Below are 17,954 nucleotides of genomic sequence, written 5' to 3' on the forward strand. Positions count from 1 at the left end.
TGTTAATCTTTTTACAGTACCACCAATCCCATCGCATGGTGACTTTCCGTGGGACGTGGCAATAAAGTTCCATTCAATTTTAAGGCAAAATTCGCTCTCTAGTTGGCATAGATTGTAAAAGCTTTTACAATTTTTGTACTGTCCTGCGCAACCATCAGTGAATAAATGTAATTTGGACAGATTGGAAAATTTTATTTTTAATATTGGTATAATTAGTTGGAATATTTTGTAAACACAAGTTACATCTTGTATAATGTCATCATGTATAATGTCATATAAAACAGTAAGAAATATGTTTCAGTTCACCTTTATCATCTTTATAGTATATGACTAATGGATGTAAAGAACATTGTTGGGTGTTCCAATGATAGCTCTGTATTTCATCTTGGACAACAAAAGCATAATTTTCAGCAAAGTCGCCAATAATGATAATGTTTGATTGATCCATATATTGTTTCAGTTGGTTAAGGTACTGTGATTGAGAGTGAGCAATAAAAGAATGAGCTTGTAGCTTTTCAAAACAAGATGCTAATAGTTCAACAAACGTTGGAACATCAGCTGTTAAACTTAATAGTGTTGCACGGTCAGTAGTTTGCCATTGCTTGTAGTGTATCTCAAAATCATCTTCGTATTCTCCAAAAATCTCATACAAATATTTGGTGAGGGGTTCTTTACCAGGACAATCATCACACTGTGCAAGCATGCATTCTTTGTTTTCTACTGAGCAAACGGTTTTTGAAAGTAAGTCCTTATACTTTAGTCCAATATTTAAAGCATCTACAAGCAATATGGCATTTTGGTGATAAGAACAAACACAAACAGAATGTGTACCACTTGCACCAGGCAAAATGCACCAATTTGGTCTAAATGAAGGAAATTTTGAGTAAATTATTTGTATTTCTGGATTCTTTTCTTTGTATAATAAATACAGTTCCTTTAAATTACACAAAAACAGTTTTTTTTGTTTATGGACGTTCTTTTGAATGCTAACATAATCTTTTTTTCCAGGCATAGTTCTACATAAATCACTTGAATTAGAAAAAAGTTTAACAGAATCTTCTATTTCTTTTTGTAAGACTTTCCCTTTATACAAAGGTGAGATAGCCAACAATCCTTTTTTATTAAAATGTTGTCTAGCCTTTTTTGCTTGGTATTCTGTAACTGCAAAGTTATTTTGTACTTCTAATATTGACCAACTTGGGGGTGCCAGTGTTAGAAGTTGAACAATAGTCCTTTTGTCAGAACATAGAATTTTTTCTTTTATCAAGCTCATAATTTTATCAAAGTTTTCAGCCTTCTTTTTAATGTCATTTGGTTCATAACACAGTTTTGAGGGAACATTGAATTGACTTTCAGTTTTTCTAGTAAGGTTACTTACCATTTCGTTGATGCGCGCAACTTTTCGCTTTCCTTCAGAGAGTATATGTTTTGATGACTTTGAATGAGATTTTAGAGGAGATATATTAAAATTTTCAAGTTCTCCATTGATCTCTTGTCTTTTTGATTTGAATAATGATATTAGAAAATCTTCATCTTGTTCACCCTGACTTTGCTTCTCTTCTTTAAGATCTGCTTTTTTGGCAATCTTTTGCTTACAGGGTTTGCAAAGTTTCTTCCCAGGAGCAATATTTAAGCTACTTCTCATCATGTCTTGTGACTCATTTATCGTAACTACTCTAAGATTTTCTAAAAGTAATTGAATTGTATATATAATTGCATATAGCTTTATGTATTTTGTATATAGTATAATTGTATGTATAGTTGTATATGGCTCATCTGCACAATTGTTTAAAACATTGTTTATGTTTTGGAAAACACAAATTAAAAAAATATATATATTAAAATACTTAAATTCCACTTTTACTTACTTGTAATTTTCTTTGTATGTTTTATGAATGGATCACAGCATGCTTTCTGCCATATAGGGTACATTTTCAATTGTATTTTGCATGCATCTGATGTCATTAACCCAATAGAACTTATCTTATAATAAACTACTTTGTATAAATGTATTTCCTAAATAAAAGAGAATTATGATAACTAAGTTATCATATAATTAAGACTTCCTTAAATATAACAAAATTGATTTTTTTTTTAAAGGAGTCTTTTAACTAAATATAATATTTTACAGAACTTTATTTGAAAGTTTTTTAAAATAGCTAATTGAAAATTTGATACATCTTTGAAATTAAAGTTCCGTATGTTTCAGTCGTTTTTCCAGTTAGATTTTTTGTGCCTAGTAGGATTATAAACAGCTGAAAATGTTAACAGCAAAAAAAAAAATTTTTTGATGGGGGTGTTTTGAGATATTGGGCCCCAAAGTTGTTTTATAGAAACTAGTTGTTTTATTAGTTTTGAAGCATGTTCCTTTTATATTTGAGCATTTTAAGTACATTTATTGAATTCAGCATCGAAAAAATATTATATATGTTTATTTTCATGTTTTTGCTATTTTTATTTCTTATTATTTGAAGAAAAATGTTTTTTCAGAGTGTTATGAAAACCGGGTCATTTTAGGAAACCAGGTCAGTATTAAAATTGCAGTATCTTGTCAACCTCTCAACATTTTTAGCTAAAATTTTATATGTTAACTTTTCTTTTTAAGATGCAACAGCCAAAAAGGTTTTTAAAAAATTTGAAGACCCATGGTTCAAAATTTTCTAAATTTTGGGTAATTTGATGCGGAATTACCCTATTGTTGTTTTATAGTTCTCATGGGAATTATAACTTTGTATTTATATACGATTTTTTGTAATAAAACAGAAGGTAGAAAAACGCTTAGATAGTTGTTTTTAATATATGTATATAAGCGAATACAAGAATACAACAAGCTGTTTCGTCTATTATGCCACCAGTATTTGATGGCAACCATCAACGGTTTATCCGTCAACTGCGAACATATATCGCAGCAATGGACATTGACGAAGCAAAGAGAAAAACGATAACATTAACATGTTTGCCACCACAGATTTATTCTGCATTAGAAGATCTATGCTTGCCGGCATATCCAGAAGACGATTCAGTGACATACGAAGAGATCGAGGAAAATATTATGAAGCTTTTTAAACCAAAGTCATCGTTAATACTACGCTTTGAATTTGCAACAATTAAAAAAGCAAGTAACGAGAGTGTGACGGAATTTTCACGACGGATTGCAAGAGCTGCTGATGGATGCAAATTTACGGATAGAGATGACAGGTTGCGCGACCAATTTATCACTGGCTTTAACGATGGAGCTACAATCAAACGGCTATTACTGGAATCTGAAGAACTTACATTTGCAAAGGCTGTTGAGGTTGCTGTTACTTTGGAACGAGTGACTCAAGAAGCCCGACTGTTGGGTGGTTCTGATAATGTGATGGTTGCAGCAACATCGCTACTTCCCCAAACAACTGGTTTTGCCGGAACAAATAAAATAACATGTTTTAATTGTGGGAAATTTGGACCTTATGCACGGGACTGCGAGGTAAAATGTAAGAACTGTTCACACAATCATCGAGCCAAAGACTGCATCAAACGATTGCAAGGTTTAAAAGGAAAAGGGAGAATTTGGAAATAATGGCATCCAGTATTCTCCCTGAAACAGCGTTGCCATCATTAAAAGTTAAAATAAACGGAATGCTCCGAACAGCATTAATTGATTCTGGATGATCAATTACAGTGGTTCATGCTGAATCTACACGTGGACTTGTTTCAAAAAGTGAAAAATGCATCACAACTTTGGGAAGAACTGAACAAGTACTAGGTGAAATGGTAATCAAATTGGAAATTGATGGAATATATCGGATGGTTAAATCGTTAATTGTAAAGGACAAACCATTCGGGTTTGATTTGATTTTTGGAATGGATGCTATTGAAAAATTCGGAGGAGCCGTAATCTATGGTGATAAAAACCGTACCGTCCAAATGTTAGCATGTGACACGAAAAATGTGGCGCAAATTATATAAGTAAAGAAAACGAAATAAACGAAAAGAACGAAATAAACGAAGAGAACGAAATAAACGAAGAGAACGAAGTAAACGAAGAGAACGAAGTAAACGAAGAGAACGAAGTAAACGAAGAGAACGAAGTAAACGAAGAGAACGAAGTAAACGAAGAGAACGAAGTAAACGAAGAGAACGAAGTAAACGAAGAGAACGAAGTAAACGAAGAGAACGAAGTAAACGAAGAGAACGAAGTAAACGAAGAGAACGAAATAAACGAAGAGAACGAAATAAACGAAGAGAACGAAGTAAACGAAGAGAACGAAGTAAACGAAGAGAACGAAATAAACGAAGAGAACAAAGTAAACGAAGAAAACAAAATAAACGAAGATAACGAAATAAATGAAGAGAAATAAATAAACAAAAACAACGAAATAAAACATCAGGATTTCACGGCAAAGTTCGACGGAAAAAAGTGGACGGCATCATGGAACTGGAATAAAGAGCCCGCAATTAATAATACGATCCGCAAATACAAGATGAGCGAAAAGCATGAAAGTAGTTACCGAAAAGAAATAAATGAATGGATCAACTCTGGCATTCTTGTGCCGTATAACGAGCAAGCATTGGGACCACCTAAAGTATTGATACCGCTCATGTGTGTTGTGCAAGAAAATAAAGATAGAAAGAAACGCCCAGTGGGAGACTTCCGAGCTCTCAACGAATTTTTAAATTGTCACACAGCAAATGCCGACGTTTGTCAAGAGAAACTGCGTCGTTGGAGGAAAATTAAAAGTGCAAAAATCCTTGATCTTAAGAAAGCCTACCTTCAAATTCACATTGACAAAAAACTGTGGCCATATCAAACAGTGATTATAAATGGAACGGTATTGTTTCACCAGAATGTGTTTTGGCATCAACGTGGCTCCAACAGTAATGACTACAATTCTTCGTCAAGTGCTAAATATGAATTCGACTGTGAAGAAAGCATGTGATAATTACATTGATGATATATTTGTTGATGAAAGTGTAGAAACAGCTGAAAATGTAGCGAAGCATCTTGAGAAATTTGGGTTGCAGTGTAAACCTCCAGAAGAGCTAGAAAAAGGACGTGTTTTAGGATTGAGAGTCGAACGAAATAAAAATGGGGAATTGATATGGAAGCGAGACAGTGTAGTACAATTCGAATCTTCAAATGCAGTCACACGATCACAGCTTTTTAGCAATTTAGGTAAACTTATTGGACATTACCCGGTGGCAGGAAGTTTGCGTTTACAAGCTTCATACATCAAACGATTAGCTGGAAATATTCCATGGAATGAGTATGTTTCTGAAGATTGCAAAGAAAAAATGAATGAGTTGCTTCACCGTTTGGAAAAAGAGGACTCGGTTGTTGGGAAATGGCTGGTACCAGTGAATGGAAAAGCTGAGCTTTACTGTGATGCATCGTCCATAGGACTGGCTGTAGTTCTTCTAATTGGTGGAATCGTTATTGAAGATGCAGCATGGCTACGACCAACGAGTGATACGCACCATATTAATATAAGTGAACTAGATTCGATACTTCGAGGGTTAAATTTAGCCAGTAAATGGGATATAAAAGAACTCACAGTATACAGCGATAGCAAGAGCACCGTGGGATGGTTAAACGCAGTTTTAAAAAAAGAATATCGCGTAAAGACTCGGGGAATTTCTCAACTGCTAGTACAACGACGGCTGAATACGATAAAGGAAATAGCAAAAGATATTAAGATTATTGTACAATGGATTCCATCTGAACTAAATCTGGCCGATCGACTTTCACGAACCCCTTAAAAATGGTGCAGAACAGTGTGTGCAACCGGAATAATCCAACAGAAAGACATATGGAAAGTTCACTCAATTGGTCATTTTGGTGTCGATCGAACATTGCAACTTTGTTAACGAAATAACCAGAATGTATCACGTAAGGAGGTTTCAGCAGTAATTGCAAGTTGTAACCAGTGTAACTCCATCTATCCTTATTCCGTAAAATGGAAGCATGGTCAGCTGAGTGTAAAGCAAACTTGGAATCGGGTTGCTCTAGATGTGACGCATGTAGGTGTAGAACTATACTTATCAATGATTGACTGTAGCCCGTCACGGTATACAGTGTGGCGCAAACTGGTAACCAAAACAGCGTCTGAAATTATTGGAAAGCTGGAAGAAATATTTTTCTTATTTGGACCACCAGCTTGCCTTCTAATGGACAATGAATTTCGTTTACACACGCTAACAAGGTTTGCTAACGAGTGGGACGTTGATTTAAAATATCGAGCAGCTCATCGAGCTCAAGGCAATGGTATCGTTGAACGCATACACAGAATAATCAAAAGAACAGTCGCCCGCTCACGTTGCTCAATCGCTCTGGCAGTATTACTGTACAATGAGACAATCTCATCAAATTGTAGTAAAAGTCCATCGCAGCAATTTAAGCAAAAACCAACGTCGTTTATTCCAGGTATCGATACACGTAAGAAAGTCGAAAAATATGAAGCAGACAACATATTCAAGGAAGTGACAATGTTTGGGTAAAACCAGCTCAAGAGACAAAATGTGATCGGTCTTGGATAACTGGTATCGTACGGAAGCAAAATGCCTGGTCGTTTGACGTCGAAACCGCAAATAGGGTATTCCCACGACATATCTCACACTTGCGTCGCCGTATTCCGGACTCTCAATAAAAAAGACTCATCTAACGATGGTCTTGATATACCAAAAGATGGAGTTGGTAACGGTAAAGGACGATATAACGAGAATGCCGTTCAAGTTCAAAATGATTGCAACGAACAAACGATAACGCGCTTCCGACGAATAATAAGAGCCCCACAACGATTAGACTTATGAGGTAATTCACCAAGAGGGCATGTTCTATTAAAGTTGGTGAATTACAATTATTACGTATACGTGGTAAAAGTCACGTAGGTAAACGTGATGAAAGTCACGCATTCATTTATGGTTTTTAATGGCTATTGTTGTTTTATAATTCTCATGGGAATTATAACTTTGATTTATATACGATTTTTTGTAATAAAATAGGTTGAAAAACGCTTAGATAGTTGTTTTTAATATATGTATATAAGCGAATACAAGAATGCAACACTTAAAGTTTCACGCAATAGCGATCATCAGATGTAACAACAACAAAAAATAACGACAAAAATTATATACAAAAAATGCTATGGAGTGTCCGCTTTGATAACATTAAAGTTTTTAATTAGAAATTTGTTTTCATGGCGGCATTTTGACGCAAGCTCGGTTCGTTTGTTAAGCAAATTTAATGGTGATGTGATAATGTGGTATTTTTCTGTCAAGCATAAATTGCAAAATTTACCACCAGGTTTGAATGGCTCCGCTTGATCGAGAATATTCCATTTTAATATAGGTTTGAAAGTATTATTCTTGCATTCCCACACAAAATTTGAAAGTTCAGTGGAGTTGGCCTTACTTTCATAAACAAAGGAGTTTTTATGTTTATACCATCTGTCTTTGAAGGTTTTCTCAGTAAGCCCAATGTAATAATATCCTTCTTCTTCTTGGTGAGTTTTTACGTTACAAATATAAATAAGATTTTTTGTAAGGCATTTTCCGTTGAGTGGGCATAAGGTGGTTTGTCGACAATTGCATAATTGATTGGCATTTTCATGAGATTTAAATAATATTTTTTTATTATGAGAAGTAATAATACTCTTGATGTTTGGAAGGCAGCTATAACTAACCTTTAAGTTGTTTCGATTAAAAAGTTTGTGAAATTTGTGGCCTTTAGGAAAACATTTATCAATTGTACTCAAAAAGGTTTCGGCAACGTTTGTTCTGACGTTGAGCGAATAAGGTGGGTTAAACCAGATAATGTTTCTTTTTCGAGATTTTGTATTATATTTCTGGATATTTGGAATGAAACTGATCTTATCTTTGAATCCACAAGAATTGAGAGCGTTATTATAAAATAGTGCGGCTCTATCAAAAGCTTCTTTGCTTGAAGATATAATACTGATGCGATTAGAGATCATTTTTGGTATCGATTTATTAATGCTTGGTGGATGATTGGAATTAATGTTTATGTACAAAGGATCATCTCCTGGTTTTCTATAAGGTCTAAAAGAGTTCTCAGAAAGATTAAATGTGATATCTAGAAAGTTTACGGTTTTTAAGTTTGGTCTGATAGTGATGTTTAGATTAAAATTGTCTTTAAAAATTTTTATTAGATTTTTCTTTATTTTTTCCGATTGAGGACCACTGATATTATAGAAGCAGCAAAGACCATCATCTCTATATAGACCGGTAGTATTAAGTCCATATTCTTTGGCAATAGTGTATAAGATATAGAGGCCAACTAGTTCGCATAATTCGGCTCCGTCAAAACTACCCATGGTGACATCAAAATTAGGGTCCACCGACTTTTTAATCCACATATTATTTTCTGAAAAAAGTAAAGATTTCCTGGTGTGGTAAATAATTTCGAGTGATTTATCAGGAATTTTGGTGAACTGTTTTGCATGGTTTACAGAATCTTGAAGAAGTTGTTTTAAAGTTGAAGGGTAAAACTCGTCAATATCGTACTGAATGAAAGTACATTTGTTTTTTTCGAGTATGGATTTGAACCATTTTATAACGTCATTTGATATAACTTTACTATTGATATCATCTAATAAAATTTTACTTACTTTTCCGAGTTCAGGTTTAGCTGGATTTATTAATCGGCACTGTGCATTGTTGGGGAAATTATCCTTATCATTTTTTAAGGTAATGAATGCTGTATTCATGGCTAGACGCTCTAGCCTATCATCTATGCCCAAGTCTTTTGCTATGATTTGAGCGTCTGCGTTAATGATGTTATATTGTGTGATATTAGATTTTTTATAGGTTTTAGTAATATTTTCAGTGTAAGGTTTCTTGATTTATCAGCAAAGACAAAAACATTACTTAAAGATTTTATTTTTACTATGTCAGTTTGCAATTGTTTTTGAAAATTATTTTGAATCGTAGAAAATGAAATATTTTTAATTAACTTAATTAAATCGTTTTCAAAACTTACTAAATCGGGATGTTGCGGTGGAGATTTTCTCGACTTGAGAACGAAATTATAGGCAGACTCTTGATTAGGATTATTTTCGTACATCAAAGCTTTCCATCTCATTCGCTTTATTAGTGACTCGACTTTTTCCGTTAGGCATTTTAAGTATTGTTTTTTAGATGGTAATGGTACGTTCTTTAATGAATAGTTGAAATTATGATTTTCCATAACTGTAATTATTTAAAATAACTGAAAATATTAGAGAGTGCTCAACATAAAGGAGCGATATTGTAGAAATTGTGTTAATATTTCCAGTAAGAGTGCTCAATACAGCGTGTTATACTATTCCTACTATATATATATATATATATATATATATATATATATATATATATATATATATATATATATATATATATATATATATATATATATAGTAGGAGCTTGCGTCAAAATGCCGCAATGAAAACAAATTTCTAATTAAAAACTCAACTGTTGTTGTTACATCTGATGATCGCTATTGCGTGAAACTTTAAGTAATGTAATTGAAATATATACTAATAATTATTTAGTTTTCACTATATTATTTGCTCTACTAATTATATAACACGCTGCATTGAGCACTCTTACTGGAAATATTAACACAATTCCTACTATATATATATATATATATATATATATATATATATATATATATATATATATATATATATATATATATATATATATATATATATATATATATATATATATATATATATATATATATATATATATAGTTCATCTCACCTTTTTAAAAATATAATATTCTGCTAAAAACACTTAGGGGTCGTCCATAAAGTACATACACTTTTATTTTTTACATCAAAGCAAGGCTTGAAATTTGATTGAAAATGTTTTGAAAATATTTTGTTAATTTATTTTTGCTTTTATATTTTTAACTCAAAACATAATAGCGTATATATATACATATATATACATATATATATATATATATATATATATATATATATATATATATATATATATATATATATATATATATATATATATATATATATATATATATATACTACGCCATACTTATTACTATAACAAATTATTATATACTAGAATTCAGGACGGGTCTTGGTAAGTTTATTCTACACCGACCAGTTCTATACTAACCTATTTCTATTTATATTTTTTAGTAAGCTGTAGAATATTATTCTTCCTTTAAAGTTATGAAAAAAAAATAATTTATAACATAACTTTTTAAAATTTTAATAGCGTCGGTAGTCGTTGCGCAAACCGCTAATTAGTGATAGAAAATAAAAATATGTCAAGTCTTTGATTTGAATCGTATAAATAATGCTCTTTATAACTTTTAATTGTTAACTTTGTAAACTTCTATAAAAAAAACGGGTACTGACTTATAAATTTTTTTCTTTATTAAATTTCTATTTAATAAAGAAAAAAATTTCCACAACTTATTAGGAACTTTTTTTCCACAACTTATTAGGAACTTTTTTAATTTTGAAGAAAATAGAAATTTTAATGTTAAATATTTTTTCCTATATAAAAAAAATTGCCTCTGTAATGATGCAATGGTATAATAGGATTAACTAGATGTCTAATTTCCACGTATTTTCTGAAGCAAAAATCCGCCATTATGCGGAAGGGGAGGGGGGGGAGGGGGAAGGGGTTGCAAATTTAAAAAATAGTGTTTGTATCAAATTATGTTCAATATTTAATATTCAAATTTTATAAATCATAGTTAAATCTTGAGCTGCATCAGGTTGCACAAATAAAGGAATAAAAAACGACAACTAATTTCTAATTCATAGTAGTGAACTCTGTAAAAAGTGGATCGTTGCTATTAAGCCTAAAACATTTATTCTTACTGAGCACAGCCACATATGTGGCGATACTTTTTACCTTTAGATTACAATATACCTGATTTTAATAACAAATCTTAATAAGCTTTTTTCTGTGCCATCTATTATTATTGATTCAAAACCAAAAGTCAAAAGAAAATTTAATTCTATATTGCCAAAAACAAATAAAAAGAGACTAATAAAAAAATTAAATTTTCAGAAACATGCAATCGCCATCATATAGACATCATAGAGACATCATATATTCATAAATAAACATCCGCATAATTCCAAAACGAGGCTTAGGTTGTACCGTTTGTAAACAAAAAATGTGTCTTCCAATAAAAAACCTATAAAAAAATCATCTGGCAAACAATGTGCTGCCTATAATTGCTTTAATCGAAGCTATATTATCGAATTTGGAGAACGAATGGCTTCTGGCATTAAATTCTTTCATTTTCCGAAATATAAAAATGAAATTTCTCTTTGGTGCAACTTGATAAAGCGTAAAAATGGTTTAGATAGTTTTAATGTTACTAGCTCATCATATGTATGCTGCTCTCATTTTAAAGCGCAGGACATTTTAAAAGCTGCTGGAGGTACTATATGCACTTTAAGAAAAGGTGCTAAACCATCACTTCATAGCTGGAATAATTTCAAAGCTAGTGAAAAAGAAAGAAAATCACCAGGTTATCTCCCCAAAAAAGTATAGTTTTGCCTGACAATGATGTTCTTAACAAAACAAGCAGTAGCTCAAATAGAGATCCACTCCTTTATAAAAAATTAAACATGAAACAGTTGCAAAATGGAAATAAGAAAATAAAAGAAACAATACCTAATGAAGGAAATAAATTTGTTGAGCATGTTCTCTCATGTGATAAAGATTTAAAACATTACACAGGATTTCCGAATCGAAAAATATTTGATGCAGTTTTTATATATCTTGACCCTGGAGAAAATTGAGAAAACTTATTCAATAGTAAGCATTCAAAAGAAAATGAAAATGAGGGGGAGAAATCGAATTTCCCAATGTTAAATGTATCATTGATTGTGTCGAAATAAAAGTAGCTGTGCCTCAGTCATTGACTATACATAAATTACTCTATTCTGACTATAAAAGTCACATAACTGTAAAGATTTTAGTTGGCATTGCCCCAGGAGGTGGTTTTACTTTTATATCTGCTGCTTACCCTGGGAGTATATCAGATAAAGAATTAACCATTAAGAGTGGACTTTTAAATCCAAATTTATGGAATCACGGTTAAGAAGTTATGGCAGATAGAGGTTTTACTATACAAGATTATTTAAGTCCACTCGGAGTTAAATTAATCACTCCATCATTTCTTCGAAATCGCGAACAATTCACTGAAACAGAGGTGATACAAAGTCAGCAAATTGCAAGTGAGCGCATTCATGTTGAGAGAATGATTCAAAGACTAAAATGTTTTCATATATTCGATAGAGTTATTCCTCTAAACATGATTGGTTCTCTCAATCAAATAGTAACAGTGTGTGGAATTTTAACTAACTTTCATGAGCCTATTATAAAAAACGCATAGAAAGTAATGGATAAAAATGTGTTGAGATGATAAAAAAAAATGTAACATTGAATTTAACATTTATATATATCATAAATAACTACAATTTTTTGTCATAAATTTATAAATGCATAAACTGTAAAACAGATTCTGCAAATTTCAATAAAATATTCGTCTTCAAACTAAAAATTGTTGTTTATTTTTTCAATTATTTCGTCCAACATATAGTTGAAGTAAAAGTGTAATACTCTTTTCCTTAGAGTCCCCCAATATACTTTGTCATACGTAATACGATCAATAACCAATCCTTTTGAAGTGTAAAACACAAAATCACACCATGTTTGTGTTGTTAATCCAAGTTGCATTTGGATTTGATCGTAATAACTATGGTTTTTGTTTATTAAAATTTTATTACTAGATTTATCAAATATTATAGATAGATTTTTCGCTACAAAACATATATCTTTTGGGTCCAGGTTACTGTATTCTTCGCTGCACTTAATTTCTATTATTCCACAATCATTATCACACCTTACTTTCCTATCAGGTGATGCACCCAAAACAAAATTTTTTTCATCAAGTACCAAACCACATGGTTCTACATCTAGTTTATAGCTAGAGGATTTCATAAAGTTTTCATAATATTTTAACGCTATAGGTTCATAATATTTACCATAGGAAAGTTTATATGAAATAATATTGTTTAGCTTAGTTTTGTTTTCACCATGGACAAGTTTGTGTGCCAAACTTTTGAGTCCTTTTGGAGATTTTTTCTCTAACTTATTACATAAAGATGCAGTGAATCGATTCCTTCTGTAATCAAACCATTTTGAATTTCCATCCTGTTCCCTTGTTTCTTTTTCAATTTGAACTACTATTTCCTTTACTAACTTCATATTTTATAAAATGTTTATTTTTTTATTACAAAATATTTTTTCAACATAACAAGTTATAAAATCATCAGTTTCATTAAAAGGAAATGTAGGGTATTCAATGTATTGAACACTGTCTAAATTTTTTAAAGGTGCAGGTGAGTTGTAGTAAACATTGTAACTAGGTGGAACTACAGCACATTGATAGCTTAATACAGGCCCCAATGGGACACTTCCTAGACTTGTTTTGCACTTTAACATCGCTGTTTAAAAGATTCTTGTAAAGCTCATTTATTTTATTTTCATTATCACTTTTTCTGTTTAAATCAGTTCTAGTATCATGCGATGATGATTTAATTGTGGCTGAAGTTGTGAATGAAGATACTTTTCTTTTCAAAAAATTCTTTTTTTTAATTTGTGGTGATATAATTTGTAAGTCACTTATTGGTGTTTTATCAAATCTTTTATGACTTTGTGGTATTGACCAAGCACAAGTTCTTGATGTACAGGCTTTAATATTTGGAACAGTTTTCAGTTTTTTAACTACCCATTTTACATGATTCATTATTGATCCATCTAATTTTTTAATAGCAATAAAAATCCATCTGTCAATTTTTTTCATGCTAGCTGCACATACTCCTTTTACACAAAATAGTTCAATACTTTGTTTTGAATGAATTGAGGATAGATCAATGTATTGCTCTTCAAGAAACATTTCTCCTCTAGATAAATGTTTTTTAACTTTTGTAGATTTAGGAAAAAAATTACTATTTACATTTAAAGCATATGCATCAATTTTCTCAGCTGAAAACGCAGGAAGTCCCTCTAGACACTTGCTCCATCCAATTTTGGAATTCAAACTTAACAGCTCACATTTTAAATTTTCAGGCAACATAGGAAATGTTTTTATACTTTGTATTTTTATATTTTTACCCATCAAATATGCCTTTTTTGACAACTATTTTTTCTCAAGAGTTGGATCAAAAATAATTGAATTCGTTCCGTTGTGAAAATACTGTAAAACTTTAACTTGAGAGTCTCGTAAAGTTACTACACCTTTAAGAGAATCGCCACGGTAAAAAAGCCACCTTTTTAAATGAATATTTGTATACGTTTGTAATTTTTCTAAATCGACTTTGACAGTTGGATCGTCTATATCATCTTCTTTTAAAACAATTAATGCTGGATCTAAACAAAAAAAAATACATCAAAATAAGTCAACTACACTACACAAATTTTATAAATTTTGTGGATAAAAGTAAACTTCAGTTAAGGTAAATTTTTTATAAAATATTTAATATATTTTACTTTGATATTCAAGTAATAAAATAATAGAAAAGTAATTAACAAACACTTAAAATAAAATAACAAACCTATTTCCTGTGAAGAAACGTCATTTGTGTTTTCAAGATAATAACATTATCTTGTTAAGATAACAAATAAAGCTCAAGATTAAAAGAAGTAAATAAGCCTAAGCAATGAAATATTTTGTTTGTTTACTAACGGTACAACCTAAGCCTCGATTTGAAACGCGGACGTTTATTTATGAAAAGGTCTATTGATTTACGGTTGGATATAATGATAACAATAATAGTATATATGATAACAATAATAATGCTGCCAACAGTGACGAAATTTATAACAAATTTTAACACAAAACTAATGACGATTTTTATGACGATTTTATGACGAATTTTATGACGATTATGATGAATATGTTTGACGATTATATTATGACGATTATGACGATATTATGACGATTATGACGAATTTTATAACGAAATTTATGACGAATATTTCCTATAGTTTTATTTCAGAAACAACAGAGTATTGATTGCAAGATAGATATAAATAGTAGCAATAATGTTACTGAAAATAGTAACAAAATTATTAACGCTGATAGTATCATATCGCGTAGTTGTGTTTGTCTTTCAATTTGATTTTTTTCAGTTCGAATAAATATATTCGAACTATATAATAACTAAACTTATTCGAACTTAATTTAATAAAATTCAATTAAGTTCGAATAAGTTTAGTTATATAGTTATCTATCGTCACTATCTATATAGTATCTATAGTCACTATCGGCAAATGCAAGTTTAACCAAAGCAAAATTAAAAGCAAAAATTTAAATTCTTAAATAAAAATTGCGACGAAAAGAAAAAAAAAGTAAATTTATTAAAAGTTATGCTAAAAAATCAGAGTAAAAAAATTTGTTTCTGAAGATGCTACTAATGTTCTTTGTAAAAACATTCGTGGTTTAACTTTTGATATTATGTAAAACTTTGACATTATAAAAAACTTTTGATTAAATAAAAAAAGTTGCAATAACTCTGTACTTTTACTCGCTTAAAGAAATTTTTAACGGCCAATACTCCATTTATCTGCTTCAAGCTCTTTAGCCAACTGGATTTGTTATGTAGATTTTAAACCTGGTTTTTTTAAAGGTTTTTTAAGTTATATTAGTATAAAAGCAGAGACATTAACTACAAAGATTGTGTGTTAATTATACATGCCATGGCAATCAAAATATCAGCTCTAAACGATAAAAAGACAGGTCAATTCATTGGATTTACAGGTTATGGAAAAGATATTGTTGCTATTGAACCAGATAAACCAACTACAGAAGCATTGTTTTTTATGCTGGTAGGATTACGAGGTCATTGGAAAACACCTATTGGCTACTGTGTAGTTAAATGACAGCTGAAAACGTTTCATGTTATTAAAAGAGCATTAACAATTTCTTCTGACAAACGAATAAATGTACGCAGAATCACATTTGTTGGTATAAATGTCAACTTTAGTAAATGTTAATTCTGTTGCATCACTTAGATGTACATTTGGTAAAAGTCTAAAAAATTTATGGAATTTACTTTAGAAGTCTATAATCACTACTTGTGTGTAATCCTTGACCCAAGTCAAGTATAACACACAAGTTTAGCTGGAAATCATATATAACCAAAAATTAGCTAGAAAAGCGTTATGTGATTTAGAGATACTAAAGGATTGTGATGGAAATAGATTAAATGGAGTTATATAAAAGCTTTATATGAAATACAAGAAGAGGAAGGATTGAAGTTTGCAAAAAAAACATGTTTATTTCCAACGTCACAAAATGAAAGTTAAGTTTGCTGCACAAACTCTGACTCTCGCTTTTACTACTTGCTTGATGATTGTGGTAACATATGAAAATCAGAGTTGCACTATTAAGTTATATAACAAACATTAGTATTTAGCTAATTCGTCGGTATCTACTTTTTTTTTTGAATTTTGAGTTGCGTAATGTTGCATTTACTGTGTCTAGGTTGGAAATGAGGTTTCAAACCTTGAAATATTTTATTTTAAGTGTAGTAATCTCGTTTTAAAATATCTCGTTTCGAATTTATAAGGTAACCATTGGACGCCAATAAATTTTCGCTAAATCGTTTACGCGCATTTAAGTTTAGATTTTGCAAATTTTTTTTGTATTTAAAAGTTCTTGTTTGTTTTTAAAGGTTGTAGGCCAGCGTCTGTGGCTTCAAATTCCAACACTTTCGTTTTACACTTCGAGTAACTAAGTTTTAAATTTACTAACTTGCGTTTTAAGTATTCCAGAACCTAACATAAAAAGTTCCCATTCTAAAAGTATCCAAAGCGGCCAATATAGACCACCAAAGTAACCCATTATCGTGTCTACGGTGAGATTTCAATTTCATTCGATTTCCAATAGAATTTTTTGCAGAAGGACGTTTTACTTTGATTTTGCCGTTTAAAACCATTCTGTATTATAAGCTAATTATTACGTGATCTATCCGAAAAAACATTTAATTATAAAACATTCTACTTTATAATCAATCTTTATGAACTTTTATTTATGTTTGTGCGTTTGGGGGCACCACAAGTCCTCAAGAAATATTTTTTTTTAAAAATTTAAGTCCAGAAACAACTGAAAATAGAACAAGTGCTATGAAAATGAAGAAATACATTATAATAAAAATACACATTCAAGTTTGGTAAAATCTTGAATGCTTAAAAATTAAGCTATGAATGAGTCGGTTTTTTCTATTTAGCTTTTTTTAAACTAATTATTTTTTTCGCGCTTTAATGACTTTTTTTTTTTGCGCTTTAGCGACTTCACTTGAGGATATTTTTTTATTAACAACGTGAACTATTATTAAAGCTGTTTTATCATTTGTTTTATCATTCTTATTGATTCTGGTATTAAGGAATTATTTATAGGAGCTTACACCTTAAGTTTGTTGTTTTTTAGCCTTATTTTGCATAATTTTTTAATTTTTATGTAAATTACATTTTCGTTTTATATCATTTAATCATTTTTATTTACATCTTTTCGCATACTTTTTTCAATTTCAGATCCCAAAATGAAACGTGTTCAGTTAAGTGGTGCACAAAAGAGAGAAAACAAGCTAAAGAAAAAGAGCACACTATTTCTGTTGTGAAAGCTACGAGCAGAAAATTAACAAGTTATTTAGTTTTAGATCAGCAACAGGCAAAAAAGGATTTTACTGACACTATCGGCCCTAATATACTCAAAAAAACTTTAATATACTCAAATACTTTGGTAGATGTAAATCTACAAAAATAAACTTTAAAATGTAAATGACAATATCTTTTTGATTTTTTCATCTAATAAAAAATATGGTTTGTCTATTATTATTTCAAAATTTATTAACTATTAATTTGTAACTACTGTAGGTTTTATATGAGTGATAGTAGTGCAAACTACAAACAT

At 30.6% G+C, this 17,954-nt stretch overlaps 2 protein-coding genes and 1 long non-coding RNA gene across 3 annotated transcripts; 2 read left to right on the top strand and 1 right to left on the bottom strand.

Annotated features, from left to right (window-relative positions):
* The first annotated feature begins 3,750 nt into the window (after positions 1-3,750).
* On the top strand, positions 3,751-4,340 carry LOC136076173 (homeobox-like protein HDP1). The gene is made up of 2 exons (XM_065789647.1): positions 3,751-3,873; positions 3,975-4,340. The coding sequence occupies exons 1-2, from the start codon at positions 3,751-3,753 to the stop codon at positions 4,338-4,340; spliced, it is 489 nt and encodes a 162-aa protein (XP_065645719.1).
* A 123-nt stretch (positions 4,341-4,463) lies between these two features.
* Positions 4,464-5,739, top strand: LOC136076174 (uncharacterized). The gene is made up of 2 exons (XM_065789648.1): positions 4,464-4,811; positions 4,909-5,739. Exons 1-2 carry the CDS (start codon positions 4,464-4,466, stop codon positions 5,737-5,739), a joined length of 1,179 nt encoding a protein of 392 aa, XP_065645720.1.
* Positions 5,740-12,418: 6,679 nt separating this feature from the next.
* Positions 12,419-14,784, bottom strand: LOC136077053 (uncharacterized). Its single transcript, XR_010636794.1, has 2 exons — positions 14,596-14,784; positions 12,419-14,410 (listed from the first exon to the last, which is right to left on the bottom strand). It is a non-coding gene; the product is annotated as an uncharacterized LOC136077053 (long non-coding RNA).
* Positions 14,785-17,954: the final 3,170 nt, after the last annotated feature.

This window comes from Hydra vulgaris, chromosome 02, assembly GCF_038396675.1.
Source record: "Hydra vulgaris chromosome 02, alternate assembly HydraT2T_AEP".
NCBI lineage: Eukaryota > Metazoa > Cnidaria > Hydrozoa > Anthoathecata > Hydridae > Hydra > Hydra vulgaris.

Excerpts from the sequence above, each read along its gene's own strand:
- LOC136076173 (XM_065789647.1), top strand. The coding sequence starts at position 3,751 with ATGGTAATCAAATTGGAAATTGATGGAATATATCGGATGGTTAAATCG. Across the intron at positions 3,874-3,974 it reads TTGAAAAATTCGGAGGAGCC|AACGAAATAAACGAAGAGAA; the intron begins GTAATCTATGGT and ends ATAAACGAAAAG.
- LOC136076174 (XM_065789648.1), top strand. The coding sequence starts at position 4,464 with ATGAGCGAAAAGCATGAAAGTAGTTACCGAAAAGAAATAAATGAATGG. Across the intron at positions 4,812-4,908 it reads CAGTGATTATAAATGGAACG|AAAGCATGTGATAATTACAT; the intron begins GTATTGTTTCAC and ends TCGACTGTGAAG.